General features: G+C 44.7%; 1 protein-coding gene across 1 annotated transcript; it reads right to left on the bottom strand.

Annotated features, from left to right (window-relative positions):
- Positions 1 to 10,860: 10,860 nt before the first annotated feature.
- LOC117054214 (tetraspanin-7-like) lies at positions 10,861 to 11,823 on the bottom strand. The gene has a single exon (XM_033162795.1). It carries the CDS (start codon positions 11,596 to 11,598, stop codon positions 10,861 to 10,863), a length of 738 nt encoding a protein of 245 aa, XP_033018686.1. The 5' UTR covers positions 11,599 to 11,823.
- Between the last annotated feature and the right edge of the window lie 11,714 nt (positions 11,824 to 23,537).

Raw genomic sequence — 23,537 nt, 5'->3', positions numbered from 1 at the left:
AGAGCCCATGTAATGAAACCATGCATGTATTTATCAGAATTAAAACGATTAGGAGGCGAGAGAACAACAGGCTGTCTTTCGTATCAGATTTACATTGCTTCTGGTTTTGAAAACAAGAAGACATTTCAATATCAGTAATTATATAATTTTCGGTGTACTCGATTGCAAAAAGGATGGACACGGTACATAAAGAACAATGGAACGGGGGAGCATTACATAAGGACGTTAAGAAGACAGCACAAAGTTTAATGTTTATGAGTTATGTCAGAGGCTGGAGATATTTGTCTTGTAACCTATGCTTTTGAGACACATCCTACTGTTTTTCCGGACACATTATTTGCTCCAGTAATCATGGAATAAAAACTCTTCTGAGCATTTTTTTTTTCTTGGCAGAACATGATAAATCTGGAGAAGCTTGGGTGGTTTCTGATTTCCAAAGGCCAGTTAATCTGTTCCACTTTCAGAGGAGACACTGCTTGGCTGAAACTGGGAATTAAATAGTGAAAGGCGCCGCAGTCAGCCCTATAGTCAGGGAGTCTGTTTAGTGCACAGCCCAGCGACGTGGAAAACTTGACGAGTTTTGTTTTTAAACTTGACGAGTTTTGTTTTTAAAAGAGCAGGTGAACTGAGCTGGTGAAGAAGAAAGTGTGTGTGCACCACTCACAAACCTAAAAAAGGAATTTGTACAATAGCTCAGTCAATAGACCACGAGACTCATCATCTCAGGGTCATGGGTTTGAGCCCCACTTTGGGTGAAGGATTCCTGCATGGCAGGGGGCTGGACTAGATTCCTTCTTGGTCCCTTCCAACTCTACAGTTTATGATTCTATGAGGTCCTCTACTGAGAGCGGTTTGACTGACTCTTCTGGAACCTGCCAAATCTCTGAGAATTTATTTTGAAATGTTGGCCGATGAATTTTGGGAGGGCGTATTATTTCACAGAAGTCTGTAAGCTGATTTCTGACGTCATCCACCCCCAATATTTTCTTCTCCCAAAACTCGCTGTAGGAAACCAACCACGTGGACTGTGGAATCCAGTGCTGACTGCTTTCAGTAGTGTCAACCAACGGAGGTCTTCCTCACATCTCACGCAGATGGCTATGTCCTCCTAGGACCTACAGACTTAGGTGCCTTCACAAATCTGCAGGAACCCTGTTGGAAAACAGTGCCAGCATGGGTGACATCAGATGAGAAGGGTGAGAGAGGCATGCACACCCACCCAAATGGGCACTGCCCCACCAACCTCAGCCAGCCCCTGCTTACTTACAACCAGGCACCATCTGTCATCTTTCTCCTTTAGCTCAGGGTTGCCCTTGTAGAACTCAGCAGTGGAAGCAGTTGTCATTGCCACCTGTCATTGCCTCTGGCTCCACCTACTGGTGGCCTCCCAACCTTTCACCCTACCATTCCCAATGGACACCAGCCACTACTGCCCCATTCGGACCAAACTCTTGTTGACACTTTGGCTGAGATTGCTATTAAAGAGTGTGCTCATCTTATCTTCATGTGGCAAGCCTCTTCACATTTAGCTTTCCGGTTTTGCTGTCGCATCTGTTTCGGAATAGGGTCTCAGTCTTGACAACAGGCTTCAGAAGAAGGAACGGAAAAAGATGAACCTGCAAGCATATATCTTCATGAATCTGCAAGCATATACCCAACAACCCATTCTCTTTGTGTTTCTAAAAGTCCTTAGTTTCAAAAGCCACCAGCACGACAGTCAGCATTTTCCAGCACAGAACACCAACTTCCTGACTAGGAAAAGCATTTGGACTCCTGGAGGATAAAGCGATTCACAGCATGGGCTAATCTCATAGAAAAAGCACATTGTTTAATGAGGACGGTCCTACGACCTTTAAAGCTCTGGGCAGCAGCTTATCGTAAAGAACAAAAGCAAACACTCGTTTCATTCATGTGTGAAGAGGAGAGCTTATAATAATCGTTTTCACAACAGGACAGGTTGGTATATGTGTGGGTTTTTTTCCACCACCACTCCAGCATCCACCAGTTTAACAGATTTTTTAAAAAAGACTTATTATTACATAGAATAGAGGCCATGTTCTAAGGAAGCTAAAAAAATTACAGCAAAGGAAGCACAATTGCCTCAAGTGTTATTTATTGGTTTATTTATTTATTTTTACAACTCCTGAAGTGAAGTGCAGGTAACCTTTTTGAGACGGAGGTGTTGCTTTTAGGGAAATTTGCCTGGTGGATTTCCAGGAAATTTCCTGGGGATGCCCTTGTACAGGAATAATGGACTGCATTCTCGTTGTAAGTCTGCCTGATCAGCATATAAATAAATATGTGCCATGGCTGTCTCAAATGTACACAACTCAGTTTAACTGTGGCATACGTTTTCAAGTTGGATGGAAGTGGGTTTGAAGGAAAACACACCATACAGCAGTATTTCTCAAGAAACTACAGGATACCTATGGTTTGTGGCTTACATCGTGTAAACGGCATTTCAGTGCACTCTGGTTTCCATCATGGTGTTCCATAACGCCAGAAGTGGTTTAGCTGTCTGTGGACAAATGCCGGCTCCCTCGGTCTGAAAGTGAGATGGGCGCCGCAACCCCATAGTCGCCTTTGACTAGACTTAACCGTCCAGGAGTCCTTTACCTTTTTTTACCTACATCATGTGTACTCCAAGCACCAGTGTTGGAAGTGCACTGATGCCTGAGATAGCATGCGCAAGCCTGAGAACTTGGATTTCATGCGACTTGAGTAGCCCGTGGTCAGCAGTCAGCTTTGCGGCTATGGGAGGATTCGAACCTGAGCTCTAATAATTACACCACACCAGCTCTCATGTTAAACCTTTAGCAAAATCGATTTGAACTTTAAAGAGGGTTTGTGATTCCTAGAACAGAGCAGCACAAGGCAGGGCAGAAAAACTATGAAGGCATATACGTAAGCGTCAGGTACAAATGATCTGTAAGGCAAGAGAAGCGGAAAGAAAGTAATGCAATTGCTTCACGAATGATGAACAACACACTGGCTGGCGGTATTTTGCCAGTTCTGCAATCTTATAATTAAAAGTGCAGGGAAAGCAGCGTGACGGTAATAAAATTTAAAATAAGTTGCAAGCAAGGCAGTCGTCATCTGAAAAAAAATAAATAGGCACATTCGTCAGCAGAGCAGTTTGCATGATGAAATGAAGCTGCTGCTGTTAAGATTGATGAAAATCTTTGAAATAAAATGAGGGGCAAGTAAAACATTGCAATGAATGAGGGAAAGCAAAGCCGTTTTTCCCAAGAGGGAAATTTGCAGGAAAGGTTTAGAGAAAAAAATGGTTTAAGGAAACATAGATCAGCATTTTTCCTCGCTGATATGCAGGTGGCACTGTGGCCTAAAACACAGAGCCTAGGGCTTGCCGATTGGAAGGTCGGCGGTTCGAATCCCCGCGACGGGGTGAACTCCCATTGTTCAGTCCCAGCTACTGCCAACCTAGCAGTTTGAAAGCACAAAGTGCAATTAGATAAATAGGTACGGCTCTGGCGGAAAGGTAAACGGTGTTTCCGTAGAGAAGTGACTGAGGAATAAGGCAACATTTCTATTCTCAATCTTCCTCACCCTATGACTGCTCTCCTGCTGTTCTGCTAGGTCCGCAGTCAGAAAGAAAACAAGGTTCAGTTCTGGCATGGATGAAATGCAATAAAATCCTATGTAGATGGTCTTTGTCCCCATTAACATAAAAAACATATTTATAGTAATACCAGCTGCAAAGTGGCAGAGAGGCTGTGAGGCGTTAGGAACATTTTACCATATGCTTTGGATGAAAACGTTTTCAGAATGTAGTAAAAGAATTGGCAAGCATTTGTGCCGTATTCCTCCTATTTGCGTTCCTGCCTTTCTTTGCTGAAATGAAATGTTGTATAAGGAAGTGTTTGTATTCACGATGATGGCAGCAGCCAGGGGGAAAGAAATCATACAGAAAAACCGGGGGTTTCGTATTGAACGGGGCCAACCCAAGACATTTTGGCGCCTGAGGTGAACCACAAAATGGCGCCCGCCCCACCAGGGAAAAAGCGGGGAAATAAAGATCTACATCACAAAGAAGCAGGGAGTTAAGATCTACATTGGGAATAAGGGGGCGGGAATCAAATCGACCTTCCCTGACAGTTGAAGTGGGAATCTCAGGTTGTCACGGGAGGGAAACGGGCCTGGTCTGAACCCCAGGGGACCCAGAGGGCAGCCCCTGTCATGTGACAAAGACGCATGAGAGCAGGAACAGCTATTGGAGTCTTAACTGCCATAACTGCCCTTCTAGTCTGTAACTGTCAGTGCTGTGTGAGTTAGGCTACTTACCTTGACTGTGGTGACTAGTTTCTCTCAGAGTGTGTGCCTGTACGGAGAAGAGCCTGTATTCTATATGTGATCTATTAATAATAAGAAGTTTATTTTAAGCTTAATAAAAGTTTTTTATTTGTTTCAATGAAAACTCTGCTTAAATAATTCCCGCTGCGCGTCAGCCCCTGCCATTTAATTCCTAGGGGTGGGAGGAGGCCAGCAGCGCTTCCTATTCGCTAAGACACCACTGTAGAGGCGGCATTTGTGGGGGGCTGCCGAGGCGGCGGCAGATCTGGCCTCCAAGGAGTATGCCACAGTATACTTGCCGCAGTGGCAGCAGCGGCAGATGGTACATTCCTTGGAGGCCAGATCTGCTGCCCCTGTGGGTCTTTACACCCAAGGCAGTCTCTTCACCTTGCCTCATAGGTCCCTGGTATCCAACAAAAAGGTAAAAGGTAAAGGACCCCTGGATGGTTAAGTCCAGTCAAAGGCAACTCTGGGGTTGCGGTGCTCATCTCGCTTTCAGGCCGAGGGAGCCGGGGTTTGTCCACAGACAGTTTTCCGGGTCATGTGGCCAACATGACTAAACCGCTCCTGGCGCATGGAGGACTGTGACGAGTGCCAGAGTGCACAGAAACACCGTTTACTTTCCTGCCGCAGCGGTACCTATTTATCTACTTGCACTGGTGTGCTTTTGAACTGCTAGGTTGGCAGGAGCTGGGACAGAGCAACAGGAGCCCACCCCATCGCTGGGATTCGAACCGCCGACCTTCCGATCAGCAAGCCCCAAAGTAGTCCCATTCGTGCAAGGCGTTCCTGTGTGCCTCTGTCTCCCAGAACTGCTCCAGGCATTTGAAGTTCCTCTGGGTGTATTATCCTGTTTTCCTCTTTGTGGGAGCTCTAGGAGCCTAGAACCTCGGTGTTCATGGCAGCTTTTGCCAAGGAATACAAAGTCAAGTAAACTGAACAGGTGACATTTGTGATTTCAAAGCTTTATTGGCTCATATATCAGGAAGAGTGTGGCGACAAACTTAGCATACAAAGTTTCAAAATGTGTAGGTATTAACTAGATATCAATAAGAAATATTGCAACAGATAACACCCAAGCAACAGTTATGTGTGTACTCCATAGTGAAATGTGATTAGTGCACAGTTCTGCATAAAGTTGTGGATGAATATACAATGCTCACCAAGGCAATGTCTGGTAAGAACAAAATATTTGTGACTCATTTAGTCATTTATAAGTGACACATGGGCATTGGCATGCATTTTCCATGCACAAAGACATCTTCACATGTGTAACGTATTTCCTTGATACAGCCATTGATAGTTTTTTTAAATGTGCATTTGATTATTTGCTGCGTTTGAAGACAAAATATCCAAAGACAGAGAAATAGAAATGTCAATGCAGTTATCCTTTTGGAAAGTAGTCATATACATTCTAAAGTCCTATATATAAGTCTTGACTCATGCCTATGTTACATACATTTTAAATATAGATATACAGTGGTGCCTCGCAAGACGAAATTAATTCGTTCCGCCAGCGATGTCGTACAGCGGAAATTTCGTCTTGCGAAGCACGGTCGGAGGAAGCGCGGTTTGACGAAAAAACAAACAAACCGCAAAACATAGGGAAAACCGCGGCCCTAGGGAAATTTGTCTTGCGAGTCTCCCTTTCACTAGTGAATGCCTTTCGTCTAGCGAGTTTTTCGTCTAGCGAGGCATTCGTCTAGCGAGGTACCACTGTATATGTTGACAATCAGAAATTATATTTGAACTTTTGTTGCATAAGCATATGTAATATAGATCCAAACCACAAAAAATAACTCCGCTTCCTCAGGATAACTATGTATTTTGCCGTAAATCTATAGTTGGCTATGGTGGCCTGGAGTAAATGAGAGATGTAGTCCCACAATTTTTAGAGGGCACTGGTTTGAGGAAGTCTGTTCCTTCAGAGAACACTTGGGTTTTTAAAATGTTGCTGCCTGTCTTGAGTGCTTGGGATAAAACAGGACACAAAATAAATAAAAATTAAAATACATAGATCTGCTTCTGTGTTCCTGTTGCAGTCTGGGCTGCATTTTGCTCACCCTCTCTATCATACTTTGTAAATTAAGAAGTAAAAACATTATTATCTCAGTCTTTTAAATAGTTATGATTTAAAAATAGTAATATTCCTCATATTCAACAGAGGTGCGCTTGAATACATTCGTACATTACGGTCATAATGGCATTGCACGTTCTATCGGAATTTACAAATTGTCAGCTAATAGCTAGTTACCCTAAAACTATGAACACAAACTAGTGACGTCTAGTTAACTAATTAATGATTAATGAGCAGAAGTACAGGATGGTTCTTTGCTCTCTGAATATTGCACTGTTTGGAAAATTACACTAGAGTCAGGCACAGAATATCAGCTTTTTCAAGAAATTTTTTTCCTACAATTTTATAATATTTTAAGAAAATCTTGATGAATGAAATAAAACAGTACCTTTAAGTAACAAAATATGCACCAATAAAAAGCCCCCTCCTCCCTTTCCCTAAACATCAAGGTCTTATTCAGATGTTATGTTTTCAACCAAGATATTCACCCTGTGACTTTTTCCTCTACAGATTTCATGCTCCTGCCAGCGTCCGCAATGCTGAGGACTTTCCCATGATCATCTCTGAAATGATCCTATAATCAGCTATGGAAAAGGAAAGCCCAATCTTTGCAAATGGCTCCCTGCCACACATAGCTTTATCTTTTGAGATTCAGCGAAGGAGAATTTGTATACTTGAAGTCTTTGAGATGGCAACCAATAACGTCAAATTAGCTCCCAGAGAGCTTCCATGAGACAAATTGCTATAATGGGTACTTCATCACAAGGAACGTGGAGGACAGCAAAAGTGTTACAGGGCTCTGATGGGCTCAAAACACATAATAGGGAACACTCTGAGAACAGAAAACTGACGGGAAGACAGATCTTTTTATTCTAGTACAGCAAGTGGACTTTTAAATCCTAAGTTTGTCTATGGAAACTGTGATAATGCCTGCTCCTGTCTGGCGTACTAATAGATAAAATATCAGATGTCACACAGGAAAGAATAGGGACAAATCATTTGAAAAGTGCTTACACATGTGAATCACATTTTGAAATAATGTACGTAAGAGCCATAGGAACTTGAAGCAGGAGTAGTTGCTGCATCAGTGCTAATAATTGAACATCATGCCATTTTTCAGGTTCAATTGGCGTATGGGGCTTGCTCAGGTTGTAATCCTGTGTGCACTTAACTTACCCGGAAATAAGTCCCGTAAACTCTGGGCTTACTCCAGAGACAGCATGCATAGGATTGCATGGTTAGAAAAAAACATTTATAACGGGAGATATAATTTATGTAGAAAATGGGCATTTTATGAAGAGAAAGCAATTGAAATGACTTCCTTGGCCTATTTCTAGAGCAATGTGATCCCCTAAAACTAAGTTCCTTAGCAAAGCATTGTTTGGGAGTGATGACATATCTCAGGTATCATAAGAGCTGTATCTGGCTATGTCATACTCAGAGTAAACCCAGTAAATAAAGTCAGCCATGACTTAACTTTAAGCCCATTGGTGTCAGTGAATATATTGGGTATGCCTTAGCCAGACACAACACATAATCATTTATATCTAGGGATTTATCAATTATTTTTTTAAAAAGGCGTTCAATCAGGATTGTCTCCAAAACTGTTTCTTCTCCAGGGCAAGGCGAGGGTCCATTGCTATGAGTTTCATCGTACAGTTTCAAAGTGAAACTGGTGAAGCAGATACATCAATTTATTCAAACTTCCCATATTTACTGAAATGACAATTTATTCAATTGTCAGTTATCAAAACTGACAAATGGCATTATTCAAATTTCCTGTAGATACATCCATTTATTCAGAGAACAACTTACTCAATTGTCAGTTATCAAAGCTGACAATTGGCATTAGACAGTCTGAATTATTTTCCTGCTACTTTTAAATTGCCCCAGGGAACTGAAATACTACGGATCCCTATTCCTGATTGGCCTTGGCACATTTCATTCCAACAATGCACAAACTGCAGTATTCTGCGCGCTACGATCCCGTACGTGCCTACTCAAAAAACCATGGGACTTAGGCTGCATACATACCATACATTTGAAGTACATGGCTTCCCCAAAGAATCCTGAGAACTGTAGTTTGCCCCTCGTTGAGCTACAATTCCCAGCACCTTTAACAATCTGCACTTAAGCATGTTGCCTGAACCTTTATCAAATGCCATTGCCTTGTGTGGCTTGGCTCCTTTGCACAAATGGATATCTTTCTTCCCTTTCCTAAAGCTCCGCTTTCAAGCTTGAGTCGATTAACCTCTTGTCAATCCACGACTACTGGCTTGCTGAACAGGCAGAGAGGGTTTTGTTTTGTTTTACACTTGAAGAGTCTAAGACTTGCCAAAGGGCTTTGACGGTTAAACAGTTCGACCAAGCATCCCATGGAAAACCTCTTCTCCGGTCCCCGGGCTTATCAAATAGAAAGATGAGCATCCAGCTATTGACTCTCGTACACTATTTCAGCCAACAAACCTATAAATATGATAATAGCACCACTTCTTTATTCTAGCCTGCAGATTTTATATGACAGCTCATCTGATGGAAAAGTGGCTGCGTAGTGGTAGATGAAATGATAAGATTAATGGGGGCAGGATGGGGAACATCCAAATCTCTCATGGTTAGAAATTCTGAAGGATCTTCTATGTAGCATTCCCATCTCCCAGCCAGCCAACTTTTAAAATTATTGTTTTATGGATTTGATTTACAAAAAGTCACTCTTCGTCTTTTCCAGATTAAAACCAACAGCATTTTTCTCATTTCCTGGGCTGAAATACGATTCAACTCCTAATGTTTTGTTGCAAGTGGATGATTACCATTGGATGCTGAATTATCAAGCACACCTATGGAAAAAAATGTTTTTGAAAAATCAGTATATCTGCAACTGTGCATCATTCTGATGACGACTCTGTGGTTTTCACTAGAACAACACAAAGATGCAGAACACCACAGGTTACCGGGGGGGGGGGGCGCATCAGAAAGGTTTGCATTCAAGGCAAGTTTTCCTGGCTGCGGTTTGGAGAGAAACACAGCCCATTGGCCACCGGGATTGTCATTTATTTTGCCAGGAATTAACTTTTCTATCACATTAGGAATACACAAAGGGCCCTTTGAGATTGTTTTCACCTTCTGAAAATTGGACGTGACTATTATTTTTCTAAGATAAGCCCCTTTCAGAAAACATCAACAGCATTTTACATTGCAAAGAAATGCATCTCACCTCATCCGGTCTTGCATGATTGAATAACAGAGAGCTCAAAGTTGTGCCCTCTCTGCCCCTTCGTTCTCAAGAGTTCTCTTCCTTTCTGACCTTCAATTTTACTTTGCCCTCCAAAAGGAAAGTAACAAAGGCCATTCTCCTGCTTTCTTCCCCGTTCAGATCTCTGTCTTCCCCTCAATGTTTGATCCATTCCCTCCCATTTTTCTTCCATGACTCAAAACACAGTGAAACTTTATGGCAAAAGTATTGGGCCAAGGAAAACTTATGAGTTTGCTTTTCTTCCCACCACTGTATAAAGAAGCACCAAAGCTGAGAGCAGATTTGTAGGTGAAAGGGATGATTGAAACACACACACACACACACACACACACACACACACCCTGCTGCTGTCAGTAAAGTGGGCAAAATAAAGTTGGGCAGAATGAAAGCAGTTGCTGCCATTCGTGTCCTCTGAAGGCATTTGAAGGGGTTCGGTGTGGGTGGGTGGAGAAATATTTCAGGAACAAAATTAGGAATTGGTCCATCTTGCAGAAAAAGAGAGAGATAAAAAGGGGGAGATTTAGCCAGGTTCTCTGGCACAGTGTCACTGTTAGTAGGTAGAAGGAGAATTAGGAGGGGGTTGCAGGGGGGAGCAATTGCAAAGATAATGAGGTGCCGTGCCAAAAAGATGGTTAATTTGCTTATGTACGCAACCACAGCAGCATCCTTTATGCTCAGAAATGGGAAAACGAAGAAGTTCCCACTAAAGAAGAGTGGATAAGCAAATTTATGGACCATGTCGATCCAGCAATGCTAACAGCTTAAATAAGAGAATTTAATGATGATTGTCTTTTTTGAAGAATGGAAGCCCTTTTCGGATTATTTGAAGAAATACGAAAATATGAAGAATCTGCTAGCAGGGTTAGGATGATGAGCAACAGAAAGAATTAGAGACTCTTGTGTTATGATTATGATGTAAAAAGTGGGGAGACAGGGTGCAGCAAAGCAGGGGGGATAAGGAAAACATCACAGACAATGGGATGGGAAGTCGATAATATAGAAGTTGTGGTGTTTTTTTAATGTATTGGAATTGTATGTGGGATTTCTGGAAATTTAATAAAATAAATGTGTGGGGGGGGGGAGATCATTGAAGTGCCATGGCAGTGCATGCAGAGAGTGTGGTTGGAGGGTTTGTGGTGATGGAATTGTTTGGAGGACGGGAAGGGGGCCACGGTACCTTCCAGAGTCTCAGTGATGCGTCCAAGTGAGCTACGCACCATATTCAGTGTGGGATGGTGCCTCCGGGTGGCTGAGCGTGGGACGGGATCCGAGCAGCCAGCAGGCAAGCCAGGATGATGCCCACCACCTGCATGAGTGCCAGCCCGAGGGCCGCCGTGGCAATGTAGAACATGTTGCCGCTGACGAAGTTGTAGACCTTGCTGAAACACCCGTCACGGTAAATGCCCTGGGCGCCGAAAGGGAGAGGGCTGTGCATGCACCTTTTGCGTGCCCTGCAGCAGCTCGCGGGCACGGAGCCGTTGGGTGCCTGTTGCTCCGTAGACCACGGCGAGGAAAACCAGTCGCGGTAACTTTCCACCCCGCAGCAGTCCAGGGTGCGCTGGACGGAATCCAGAGCCTCGGCCTTCTCCTCGTCCTCGGCGTAGGAGCGTATGGCTTCGCGGAGGCCGTTCTGGAAGCCTTTGGCGATATCCTTGCGGTACAACAAGCTGGAGAGCCCCGCCGCTAAGCTGGCGGCCAGCACCGCCAGCTGAAAGCTCCCGTAAGTGCGCAGCAGGCAGCGGTGTTCGGTGGCGGCGCTGAAGCAACCCAGGAAGCCCCACACGATGACAGCTGCGCCAGTCGCCAACAAAATGAAGGAGGTGTTTGGGTATTCGTTGGTGGAGAGCACCAAGTAGGTGCCCAGGGAAATCTTGGCCCAAATGCCGAGGGTAATCATGGTGAGTCCCGCTGCCCAGAAGACAAAGCTGAAAGCCATGAGGAAAAGCTTGAGCACAGCCATGGTACCTTTCTGGCGATGGAAGGTAAAATCTCCTAGGTGCTTATAACCGGTATGGAGGAAGGAAGTGGCACTTGGTGCTGCCGAATGATGCTCTGTGCAGCTGACTGATGCTCTGTGATGCCACCTTGAGATGGTATTTCCTTGAAGTTTTGGTTAATCTCCTCCACCTTGCAAGCTGGGCGATGGTGAGAACACCTTCACTCGGGACCCCAAGTATGAAATGCTGAATGCTTCGCAGGCATGCTTTTGGCAGACGATGGTACTGGGATGGTGTTCTTTGGGGTTCAGCAGCTCCACAACCAGTGGAGGGGTTGTTGCTGGGATCCTAGGGCAGCTCTCACAGAGAGGAATGTTCGGAAATCTCTGCCTGCTTCACCTGGTCAAAACTCAGGATACCAGTCTCTTTCTCCCTATTCCGCAGAATGCAAAGAAGATTGCACAGCACAAAACCAGTTGGACAGGCTCTCTGGTCAGATTGCTGTCCTGGTTGTAGTCAAAGCAGTTTCTGACACAGAGGAGAGAAGGACTGCCTCTTGCCAGAATTGTCTCTCAATCACTCCAGACACTCCTGTCTTTACCTCTCTAGTTGCATGCTCCGCCTTGGTATGTCAGCTGCTAATTTGTCCGTCATGGGCTCTGGTTCCCCAATTCAAGCAAGCTTTTGTAGCTCAGAGATTGCTTTTCATTTAACTGCCACAGAGGAAAATCAGCCTCAGTAACAGGAGCTCGTTTTCCTGCAAAGCAGGCAGGTAGCTCTTCCCTTTGATCCTTCCCCTCTCAAGAGATAACATATAAATGTTACATACCTTCTTTTTAGCCAAAGCTGAAGATCGCAAGATTTCCTGGCGCATCCCAACCGGTGGTGAAACACTCGTGTTAAAAGATTTCCCCATTCCTGAAAGGGGGAATGTTGCTCCTTGCCATAGACTGTGCTGATAACTTTCAGACGTAGGTAAAGACTGTCAGAGTGAAGTGTAAATAAAGAAGGGGGAAGAATATTGTACAGCTGCGGTGCTCCGTAATGTAAATTCCATGGAGCTACAGTATCCTTACGGATACAGAACATCTGATGACTCCCGTGCTGTATTATGGAGATGAATGAGAGTCTTGCAACCAACCATTCCCAGAGTCTACACTATTTCACACATTAATCTAAGGGGGGGGGAGAAGTATGTCTGGAAAACCAGGCTACTGCACTGAGATAACAAGGATCCCTGATCTAAGCACCCACTTTTCTTCGCTGCTTTGCCACCAGATTTATGGCGCGGTGAGTACAGGGCTGTGTCACCTGCTCTTTTCTTGGAGTTGCAAGCTATAAAATGAAAGGGTTTTGCAGCTGGCAGGGCAAAATTAGTCCTGGACGCAAGGTATCGGAGTCCCAGATTGCATTCACCAAAACAGCAAATGTTTCCTGGTCACCATTTATGTATCAACATACAGAGATGGGCACCAGATAGTAATTTTAAGAACCTTCACAAAAAAGGAATCTTTTATTTCATTCCACAACTGTTATCCAATACTTGTTAAGTTTCCCTCCATAAAATATACTCATGATTATGCAGTTGCCCTGGAGCTCAAGGAAAAAACATTATTTGCTTTTATTTGTTTCTTCCGAGAGGCTGCAAAAAAAGGGGGGGGGAGCAGCATGCTAAGGCCCAAAGAAAGACTATATGAGACCACCACCTTGCTGAACCTCAGCAGGTCTGGGTCTGGTCAGTGCAGACCCTCCAAGTGTCCCTATTTTACAGGGACAGTCCCGGACTTACATAAACTGTCCCAGTTTCTGATTTGATCCTGGAATGTCCTGCTTTTCCTTAGGACGTCCCTATTTTCATCAGAGAACTATGGGAGGGTTTGGAGTTACGCGACCCCTGAGCCAAGGAGATTATTATTATTGAATAGGACATCCCTATTTTCATCAGAGAAATGTTGGGTTCCATGATGGACGAAAGGTTAAATATCCGTAAAATAATAGATCCATCTATTATATCTGACCATAAATGTTACGTACTGAAGTCTTCATATGGCAAGACTGCCATCATGGCATGGCTTTCCCCAGAAAGGAGAAGGCTCTTCCATCTTTATTTCAGTACAATGTCCATGGGGCTAGCTCAGTGGTTTTTCCCTAATGTAGGCTGCTCTGTGCTATTTGCCATCCCTATGTTCTGCTTGCATTTTTCTGATAATAAAACAAGTCTCATGCAAACTACATCAGACCTTGTAATGCTATGGAACGCCATGGCTTGGAACCAGGGAGTGCAAAATATATTTAATTTGGGGGGGTTAAAGCAGCGACCATAAAGAAGGCTGATCGCCGAAGAATTGATGCTTTTGAATTATGGTGCTGGAGGAGACACTTGAGAGTCCCATGGACTGCAAGAAGATCAAACCTATCCATTCTCAAACAAATCAGCCCTGAGTGCTCACTAGAAGGACAGATTCTGAAGTTGAGGCTCCAGTACTTTGGCCACCTCATGAGAAGAGAAGACTCCCTAGAAAAGACCCTGATGTTGGGAAAGATGGAGGGCACAAGGAGAAAGGGACGACAGAGGATGAGATGGTTGGACAGTGTTCTCGAAGCTACTAACATGAGTTTGGCCAAACTGCGAGAGGCAGTGAAGGATAGGGGTGCCTGGCGTGCTCTGGTCCATGGGGTCACGAAGAGTCGGACACGACTGAACGACTGAACAACAACAACAAAGCAGCGATTACCTGTAAATCATTAAGCCACACGCATTTCTTGCCTTCACTATGAATAGTACAAACTGCTGATCTCAAATACTGATTGCTGAGTTTTTTCCAGGGAGCTTTGTAAAAAGTACAGGTATTTCTTTTCTTTTTTTAGTGCTACCAGTGGTGCGATGGAAAAAAATGCAGATTATTGTGCATTAAAGCCTGTTATGGAAAAAGGGCCACTGGATCCAATACTTGTTGGATTCCCCCTGGGAAATATTATAATGTTCCAATTAGCATGCAAATGGCACTCTATTTTACAGAAATGTGTGGTGCAGCAATCTGGGGTAGCTCCAGTTAAACTGGATCTAATCCAAAACAAATTCTCCTACTTGGGAGTCCTATGCAGTATACCAGACACATTGCTTAGAATTGAAGTAGGTGTTGCTTTCCTCAAAACACAAATTAATAAATCCATGATTCCATACTGGAGGGAGAAATCTGATGTCAGACAAACCATTTTTTTTTAGACTTGCAGAATAGAGAAGGCTGGGCACAAGGTTGTATTATCCACCTGTTGTGTACGTTGCTAAGGATCAAATTGTTCTCTGGAGGCCTTGGTAAAGATAATAATGATATATGGAAGCATTTTAGGCTGTTAGCCCACAGGATTAAATGTATTCAGGTATGCTATGTCTGCGTATCACTAAAAAGGAGATGTAAGCTCCCTCTAGTGACTCATTTAAGATAAACCATTTACCTCTCAAAACCAGTCTGTACTTTCAGCGTGCCTGTCTATAAAATGGAACTAATATAGTTTCTGTTTGGGTTTTGTCTCTCTCCTGCAACGGGTTTTCCTACTACTGGATGCCAAATTTCAGGTTATTAAAAGTTTTAAATGTAAAATCATAATGACGTTAAAACGGTCTGCGTCACACCTGGAAAGGAGAAAACAGACGTGCTGTTTCAGCTATGGAAAAGCTGAAATTACCGGTAATCCACTAAACAATTAGAGACTCTTTAATTGCATTTTTGGCAGCTAGGCCTCTCTGTGGATATTAGAAGAACCTTGGAAAAAATCTCTTCCCACTTATTTATTTTTCAAAGTATTTATAACCCACACTTTCATAAAAATATAACAAGGCAGTATACAGCATGCAAAGTTTTGTATACTCCAAAGGCTTCCCCACTCTCCAACTAACTGTGATGCTATCCAGAAGATAGCATTAAAAAGAGTATGACCTGCATTAACGGCCAACTGGAATTTAAAAACACACACACACACACACACAAAATGGACGATTTTGGCCTTGCTGGACTACACTGAAGCCTTAAAAGCTCAGCCAAGAATTTGATATTTCAAAGCATAAAAATACCAATCTCATCAGAACTTCGTGAGCTTTAATGTGATATGAAACATGAGGGACTTACTTTAAAAGTTAAAGTTAAAAAATTTTACATTTTAAAAAGTGATTTAAAAAATCAATATGATTAAAAATCCCCCCCAAAAGTATTGATCATTTCATATTTCTAAGAGCTTCCTGCAAAATTTCATCTTGGGATCCGAATGAGATCACATTCTTTTTTAAAAAAATGTATGTACACATCTGTCTTATTGACAGCTATTTAGGATAAATGGGTCTCCTTGGGAGTAAATTATGGCCTAGACAGCTTAGAGGACAGAGTTCAATGGGACGTACTCCCGGATGAGTTAGGAGAGGTAGTACAGGTTCTGAACCAATGGATGTAGACCAATGAACTGAAGCCGAATCCAGATAAATGGAGGTTCTGTGGACAGCAAGATTTCAAATCAGGAAATTGGTAGGACATCCTGTTCTCCATGGTGTGGCAATCTTGCTAAGAGCAGGTTTGTTGTTTGGGGGTGCTGCTGGTGTCAACGCAATGGAGGCTCAGTGGGATGTGGGTGGCGCCGTGGTCTAAACCACTGAGCCTCTTGGGCTTGCCGATTGGAAGGTCAGTGGTTCAAATCCCCATGACGGGGTGAGCTCCCATTGCTCTGCCTCAGCTCCTGCCAACCTAGCAGTTTCAAAGCACACCAGTGCAAGTAGATAAATAGGTACCGCTGCAGTGGGAAGGTAAAAGGCGTTTCCATGCGCTCTGTTTTCTATCATGGTGTTCTGTTGCACCAGAAGTGGTTTAGTCATGCTGGCCACATGACCCGGAAAGCTGTCTGTGGACAAACGCCGGCTCCCTCAGCCTGAAAGAGAGATGAGCGCCACACCCCATAGTTGCCTTTGACTGGACTTCACCATCCAGGGGTCCTTTACCTTTTTACCTTTTACCAACATTGCTGATGAAGGCTCCTTAGGGTCCAAATATTTGAAAGAATCCCCTTGTACTGTATGAACCCGAGCAAGTATTGAGATCAGCAAAGGACACCCTGCTTACAGTCTCAACGCCAAGTGAGGTCCAGAGTGAAGTGTGAGAAGGGCCTTCTCTGTGGTGGCCCTACACCTATGGAATGACTTCCCTCCTGAGGTTCATCATGGACCAATGTTGCTGCCATTCTGCCAGGTAGCCTTAAAAACCCTACCTATTTTAAGGCTGAAGCCTTAAAACACAAACACCCCTCGCCCTGCAACTTCCCCCCTCTTGCCATCTTGCCGCCTGATTGAAAGCCTCAATCCAACCTGCGCTTACTCAGGAGCAAGCTCTGCTGGAATTACAAGATGCAAAGGATCAGACTGGAACAAGTTTGTAGGGCAGGTGTGTACAATTTTTGCAAATTTCTTCAGCAAGGGGTGTTAAAAATATGTTTTCAGGTGTGAGGAATTCAAACCTGCTATTATTTTTAATGCGTAATATTCAAAGTTTTTAATGTTTTATTATGTTTTTGTATAATTTGGAAGCTGCCCAGAGGGGGCAACCCAGTTAGATGGGCGGGGTACAAATAGCAGAATATTTCTGCTATTCGCGACTGGGCAACTTTTAGCTTTGCAAGTTTACATTTGATGAAGAAGCACATAAACTGCTTTTGGAAAGCCAACAGATTTTAATTTTACCTTCTGAAAATGTCAGGCAATGCTAAATAACAACAAGGTGCCTCTGAATTTCGAGACTCCCCCCCCCCATGGGTCCTATTGTCAACAGTTACAACTGCACATTAGCCCATAATCTATATTTTGCATAATATCAATTGTATTTGTTACGTTGCACGTGAGTTTAAAATCCTGCCAATGTTTCCATCTGCTTACAGTGGCCTCTTAAATAAATTATGTTTTACCCCCATTCTTTTTAAAAAAGTTTTTGTCCTCTTGGTCCCCGTACCTACCTACCTACCTAAAAAAAGCAGCCCTTCCCATTCACTCCAAGACAGGCTCCACAGCAAGGCACGTGCGCTTCCCGCTGCGCACTTTGGGAGATGTAGTCGCCTCTCCTTCTCTCCGCCCTTGGCCTGCGCGGGGCCGGGGGCAGGAAGCGAGGCCGAACTACAGCTCCCAGAATGCACCGCGGAAGTGTCTCCTCCCCCCCCATAGCCCACTCCCTCCCTCTCCGCCTCCCTCCCCTCCCTCTATGAATGACTAATACCAACATGTTGTCAGGCTAATGTGGCCGCGAGTACCTGGAGGGCTCGCCTCCCTTTCGGGTCTCCTTCCTTCTTCCCTTGGAGCGAGTTGGGGTCCTCTCCAGGCGCCGCCGACGCCGCCAAGCTCGGGCTGGTAGCTTCCCCACCCCCCCACCGAAAGCACCCTGCACGGAGAGGGGGTGCTCGGCTTGCCAAGTAAGTCGGGGTTGGGGGGGGGCGAAGTGTGGGGTGAGGAGGGAGACCCTTGGCGTTTCCTGCGCTGGGTGGGCGCGCGCAGGAAGGAGACCCGGCTGCCTCGCCTCGCCTCGCGCGCCCAGGAGCGCGCGCCTCATGTCGCTGTGCCACCGCGACAAGTCCTGCTGCGAGGGGTCAGGCGACGACGACAACAGCAGCAACAACAACAACATTCCCCCTCTTTTTCTCCCCTTCCTTTCTTCAAAATGGCCAGGAATCAAGAGGGGAAGGGGGTAGGAGTTGCAAGAGGAAGGGAGAGGACTGCTTTACTACTTGGGAGTTTCCTAGCAAATGGGATTTTGTGTGTGTGTGTGTGTTGCCTTTTTCATTTGGGGAGGGGGGATAGAGTTTGCAAGGCTGTCCGTTTTTAAACTTTTTTTTTCCTTTTGCCCCACCCAACCCCCAACTTAGCAATTGTTGCCTCGTGGGGCTCTTTTGAAGGTTGCAGATTCGCCCCTAAGGTTTTAAGTTTTCGCTGGCATATGGAGGCTTGGAAAACCCGCAAACTTTCCTGGGCCTGCTTTTTGTGTGTGAGCAAAGGCAGAAGCTGTAGCTGTAACAATGCTGCTTTGAAAAGTACGTGTCATACTTGTGGCGAGAGCAGAGAAAATGCGGCCTCATCTGATGGATATGTGTCTTCAACCACCACTTCCCTTCCACCTCCTCCTCCGATTTTTTTTTTTTAATTATTTTTCCAGGGACTAGGAGGGTAGTGTGTCATGCCCGAGGAACTTAATTAACTGGGGACACAGCGCTTCTGGACTTTATTTTAGAACAATGTGCATAGTTTGATTAGATCGCAGATCGTCCTGTACTAACTATTCTTGTAGCGAGCGAAGCTTATTGCTCGGCCACGTGTGTTACTTGGTGATGACGCCGCCTTGCAAATGCATTTGATTTTGAACAAAAACCGGAGAGATTGTTTCAGCGGGCCGCTTGGATTGAAAACGTCAATTTCCCTTTGTGTCACTCCTGGTGTTGTGTTACAGAGAACATCTGGCTTCGTGCAGGCAGTGTGGACAACTTGTCTCGGAAATAAAATGATACTGGAATTGTGGAGTAGTCCTGCCATTGTCATGATACAGCCTTGATTCATCTAAAACTGTCTGGTTTATTGGAGGAATAGAATGGGGAAATTTTGTGCAATCTCCTGTTGGGTTTTTTCGTAAGAGCAAACATTGAGGCATTTGTGAAATATGATAGTAGTACAGTGGTACCTTGGTTTACGAACTTAATCTGTTCTGGAAGCCCGTTCTTAAACCAAAGCGTTCTTAAACCAAGGCATGCTTTCCCATAGCAGCGGGGGGACTTAATTTACACTCAACAGGAAGCGGAACATGTTCTCCTTCCAAGGCAAAGTTCACAAACCAAAACACCTACTTCCGGGTTTGCAGCATTCTTAATCCAAGTTGTTCATAAACTAAGCTGTTCTTAAACCAAGCTACCACTGTATTATCTTAGCAGTAAGGTAACTCAGAATTGTTGTAATTTAAGCAAAACTCAAAATGGCTCACTGGATCAGTCTTCCTGACATGTTTTGGACCCCAACTCCCACCAGCCCTAGCCGGCATGACCAATGGTCAGGGGTGATGGAAGTCCAAAACATCTGGAGGGAACCAGTTGGGGAAGCCTATGTTGGATTGAAGGCAATTCCATGTGGTCTTAAGTTTTGACTTAGTTGTACAGTGTTAAGCCTGAAAGCTTGCTTATACCTTGCAATCAGCAAAAGTTGTTACCATATGTTTGGGTACAGAGTTTGGCTAACACTTCACTGTGTGAGGGGGGTGGTCCCTGCTGCATTGAAAGAGGCAGTGGTACAGCCACTTCTAAAGAAACCAGCTCTGGACCCTTTGGATTGGGACAACTATTGGCCAGCTGTCAATACCCCCTGTTTGGGGACGGCGGTGGAGAGGACCGTGGTGGGGCAGCTACAGGCGTTCTTGGAGGACACAGATTATTTGATCCATTCCAGGGTTCAGGCCTGTCCATGGAACTGAGTCACCCTTGGTCACCCTGATGGATGAATATTGCAGAGGGCAGGAAAGAAGGAGTGCTCTTGCTTCTTGATCTCTCGGCGGCATTGGGTACCATTGACCATGGCATCCTCCTGGACCAGCTGTGGGGAACTGAGGGAATTGTATTGCGGTGGTTCCAATCCTACCTTCAGGACCGAGTCCAGAGAGTAGTGATTTATCTCCAGTACTATTTAAAATCTATATGAAACTGTTGGGAGTGGTCATTAGGAGTTTCAGGGTGAGGTGCTGTCAGTATACTGATGACACTCAGCTTGATTTCTCCGTAACATCTGAGTCGGGAGAGGCTGTACAGTCGCTGGGCCGTTGCCTGGATGCAGTGGGGAAATGGAGGAGAAAAACAAGCTGAGCTTCAGTCCTGGCAAGAAGGAGGCACTGTGAGTGAGTAGCTCCTGTGTTCAAGAAATTGGTCCGTTGCCTACCCTGGATGGGTTTGCACTCCCCCTGAAGGAACAAGTTTGCTGTTGGGGGGGGGGGTTGCTTCTGGATCCAGCTCTGTCACTGGAGGCTCAGGTAGCCTCAGTGGCTAGAAGTGCCTTTGACCAACTGCGACTGGTTCAACAGTAGCACATGCACTGGTTGCTTCAAGACTGGATTACTGCAACACACTCTGCATGGGGCATCCCTCGCTCTTGATGCGGAAGCTGCAGTTATTGCAGAATGCTGCAGCACAATTGCTGACAGGAGGGAGTCAGCATATAACACATGTGATCAGAGTTTGCACTGGTTGCGAATTTGTTCCTGGGCCAAGTTCAAGGTGTTACTATTAGTGTATAAGGCCTTAACAGTTTGGGACCAGTTTACCTACAAGATTGCCTTACCCTACACGTGCCAATCTCTTAAGATCTGCAGAAGTTGCACTACTGCAGGTGCCACATAATACCCACCCCAAATTTGTAAGAACTTGGTCGTTTAGTGTGGACTACAACTGACTGGGGCTGATGGGAGTTGTAGTCCAAAACATCTGGAGATTGCCAGGTTGGCAAAGGCTTCAGGGTGCTTTCAGGTAACCATGCCAACTGTAGTGAAACTGTCCTAGAGGTCAGCCTTGGTGTGCTGAATAGTCTAGAACAGAGTTTCCCAAACTTGGGTCTCCAGCTGTTTTTGGACTGCAACTCCCATCATCCGTAGCTAGTGGTCAGGGATGATGGGAACTGTAGTTCAAAAACAGCTGGAGACCCAAATTTGGGGAAACCCTGTTCTAGCAGCTGCTCTTTATCGCCTCACCCAAAGACAAGGTGCAGGTCAGCCCAGTTTAGGAGATGGTTGAGCTTGCAAAAATTCAGCTTTCCAACATATGTAGCTTCTGAATAGTTAGTTAGTTGGGTTAGTCTGCCAGCTGAGACAGCTTCAGCTGGCAAGCTGTTGTGTTGAAACACGCCCAGCTCTTCCACCCCCCAGAGAATACTCGATGCCTCAACTTCCAAGGAGCCAACATAAAGTTATTGTGTGAAAGGCATCTAAAGCGAATGTTTCAAATTCTTAAGAGTTGTGAAGTATAAATTCTACTTTGTTCATTTTCCTAACCTTCCAGGAAGTGGTATTAGGCTCTGTGTGATGTGCAGGCCACAGGGAGGTCACTCGTGATACACTGCAGTGAATTATGTGGGCCTTTTAACTAACGGTTACATATGAACAGTACACTACATTTACTCTATAACACTCAAGGCAGATGCATGAGGAAACAGTCCTTTGTCTGCCGCTAGCACACACTGTACTCCAGTGTCCAGCAATGTTCTCAAGATGAAATATGTGCCAATATTCTCCTTGCACCATCATGCAGAACACCAGACGTTTATATGATGTGTGCACTACAGATTAGCAGAGCAATTCAAAGCCTGGCAGAACATGAAGGAGTAGCCCCATTGCTTGTTCCTTCAACTGCCATAGTGCTCAGGCCTTACGTCATCAAATGATGACAGTATACCATGTTCCATTTCAGGGCTTCCAAGTTCCTGCCAGCAATGTTTCCACTCACCCACACTTTGGGTGAGTAGAACGGGGAGCTTTGCACCAGCAGAGCAACAGAGTGGTGGTACCATCAGACAGCTGTGGTGGAACTGTTCTGGACTGGGCCTTCCAATCCTGCTCCCCTGTGTGGTGTATTTTATCCTTGAGTAGTTTTTGCTTCTCCTCCCCTTAAATATTACCTTGGTCTAGTTCAGCTGGTTTCACAAGGACTGGAAAGCACATCAAATGATAATCTTGAGCTGGGAAGTCAAGCTGGTTTGATGGGAGACGAACTGGTCAGGATGATCGTTCCACTGTCTTAATTATGTCTTGGCTTGCATTAGTGCACGTCGAGTATTTTGAAGAACTTCCATTGCTTCAAAACCAGTGTGACTGGTCTGATGATGAAATCTCATTTCCTGCTCTGGTTGATTTAACGCTTAAGGAAAAAAATTATTTAGGAACCAAATACTCATTCTCAACCAAGTTGGAAAAGTACTTTTACTATTATCTATCCAATAGGTTCTGTATTAAGATAAAAGAAGAGCAGACACTGGTATTTCTCAGAAAACAGCAAGACACGAGACGTGTTATCAGTTGCCCTAGCCTGGTAGATCCCAGGGTTGCAATTTTTGTATAAGAGCAAAAAAATCAAGTTTCAGGGTTGGGTGGAAAGGCAGATTTAAAAATTTGTTTGCTGTAAAGATTTTTTTTAATCTGTTATATTCAACCGGTTGATGTTGAATATCATTGAAATCTAAATGTGGCACAATTTGCCGTGGGTTTTAATAATGGTAAGAGAGAGTGGATCCCTTTTCTGAAGTTATACTCGGGTGTAAGGCCAAGATCAATGTATGAATGGAAAGCAGCTTCAAGTCTCCCTGATGTTGTGCATGTTGTCCAGCACTCCTAGTGTCCACAGGTTTAGTGTGCAAAGGTGTGTGTACAACTGTACATACAAAGGCAGATATTCATGCAGAGGAAGAGCGTATGTACTCACACATCGGTTGTTGGCATCCGTCGCATCTCCAGTCGGTTGCAACATGGTGCTGATTGCACCAAGGTTGCAGGTTCGATCCCTATAAGAGACAGCTGCATATTCGTGCATTGCAAGGGGTTGGACTAGATGACCCCTTCCAGTTCCGTAATTCTATAATCTCGTGGAAGAGTGCTGCTTCGGGGACAAAGTCAAACAGCTGGAGAGTTACAGCGCTTGCTGTGGCTGTAGAGACTGATATGGGAGAGACATGTTTTGTTGGAGCTGGGGCAGAAAAGGCGTCTGGTTTTGCTGCGGCAGATGCATCGTGGCGTTTCTTCTCTTTGCTCTCCTCCCAGTAGCCATTCCTCCTCTCCTTACTGCTGTGGATACACACATGTCAGTTGAGCTTCAGAATAGGGCATAAGGAGAACCCAAAGCACTTGGTCTGTAAAGAACTGTTGCCTACAAAACATTAGGCGTGGAACTGCACGAAGGACATAATTTATTTCAGAACAACCTTGTA

The sequence above is a fragment of the Lacerta agilis genome, chromosome 10, assembly GCF_009819535.1.
Source record: "Lacerta agilis isolate rLacAgi1 chromosome 10, rLacAgi1.pri, whole genome shotgun sequence".
NCBI classification, from domain to species: domain Eukaryota; kingdom Metazoa; phylum Chordata; class Lepidosauria; order Squamata; family Lacertidae; genus Lacerta; species Lacerta agilis.
Note: the sequence above shows the minus strand (reverse complement) of the source record. Positions and strands in the feature narration are given on the sequence as shown.

Excerpts from the sequence above, each read along its gene's own strand:
- LOC117054214 (XM_033162795.1), bottom strand. The coding sequence starts at position 11,598 with ATGGCTGTGCTCAAGCTTTTCCTCATGGCTTTCAGCTTTGTCTTCTGG.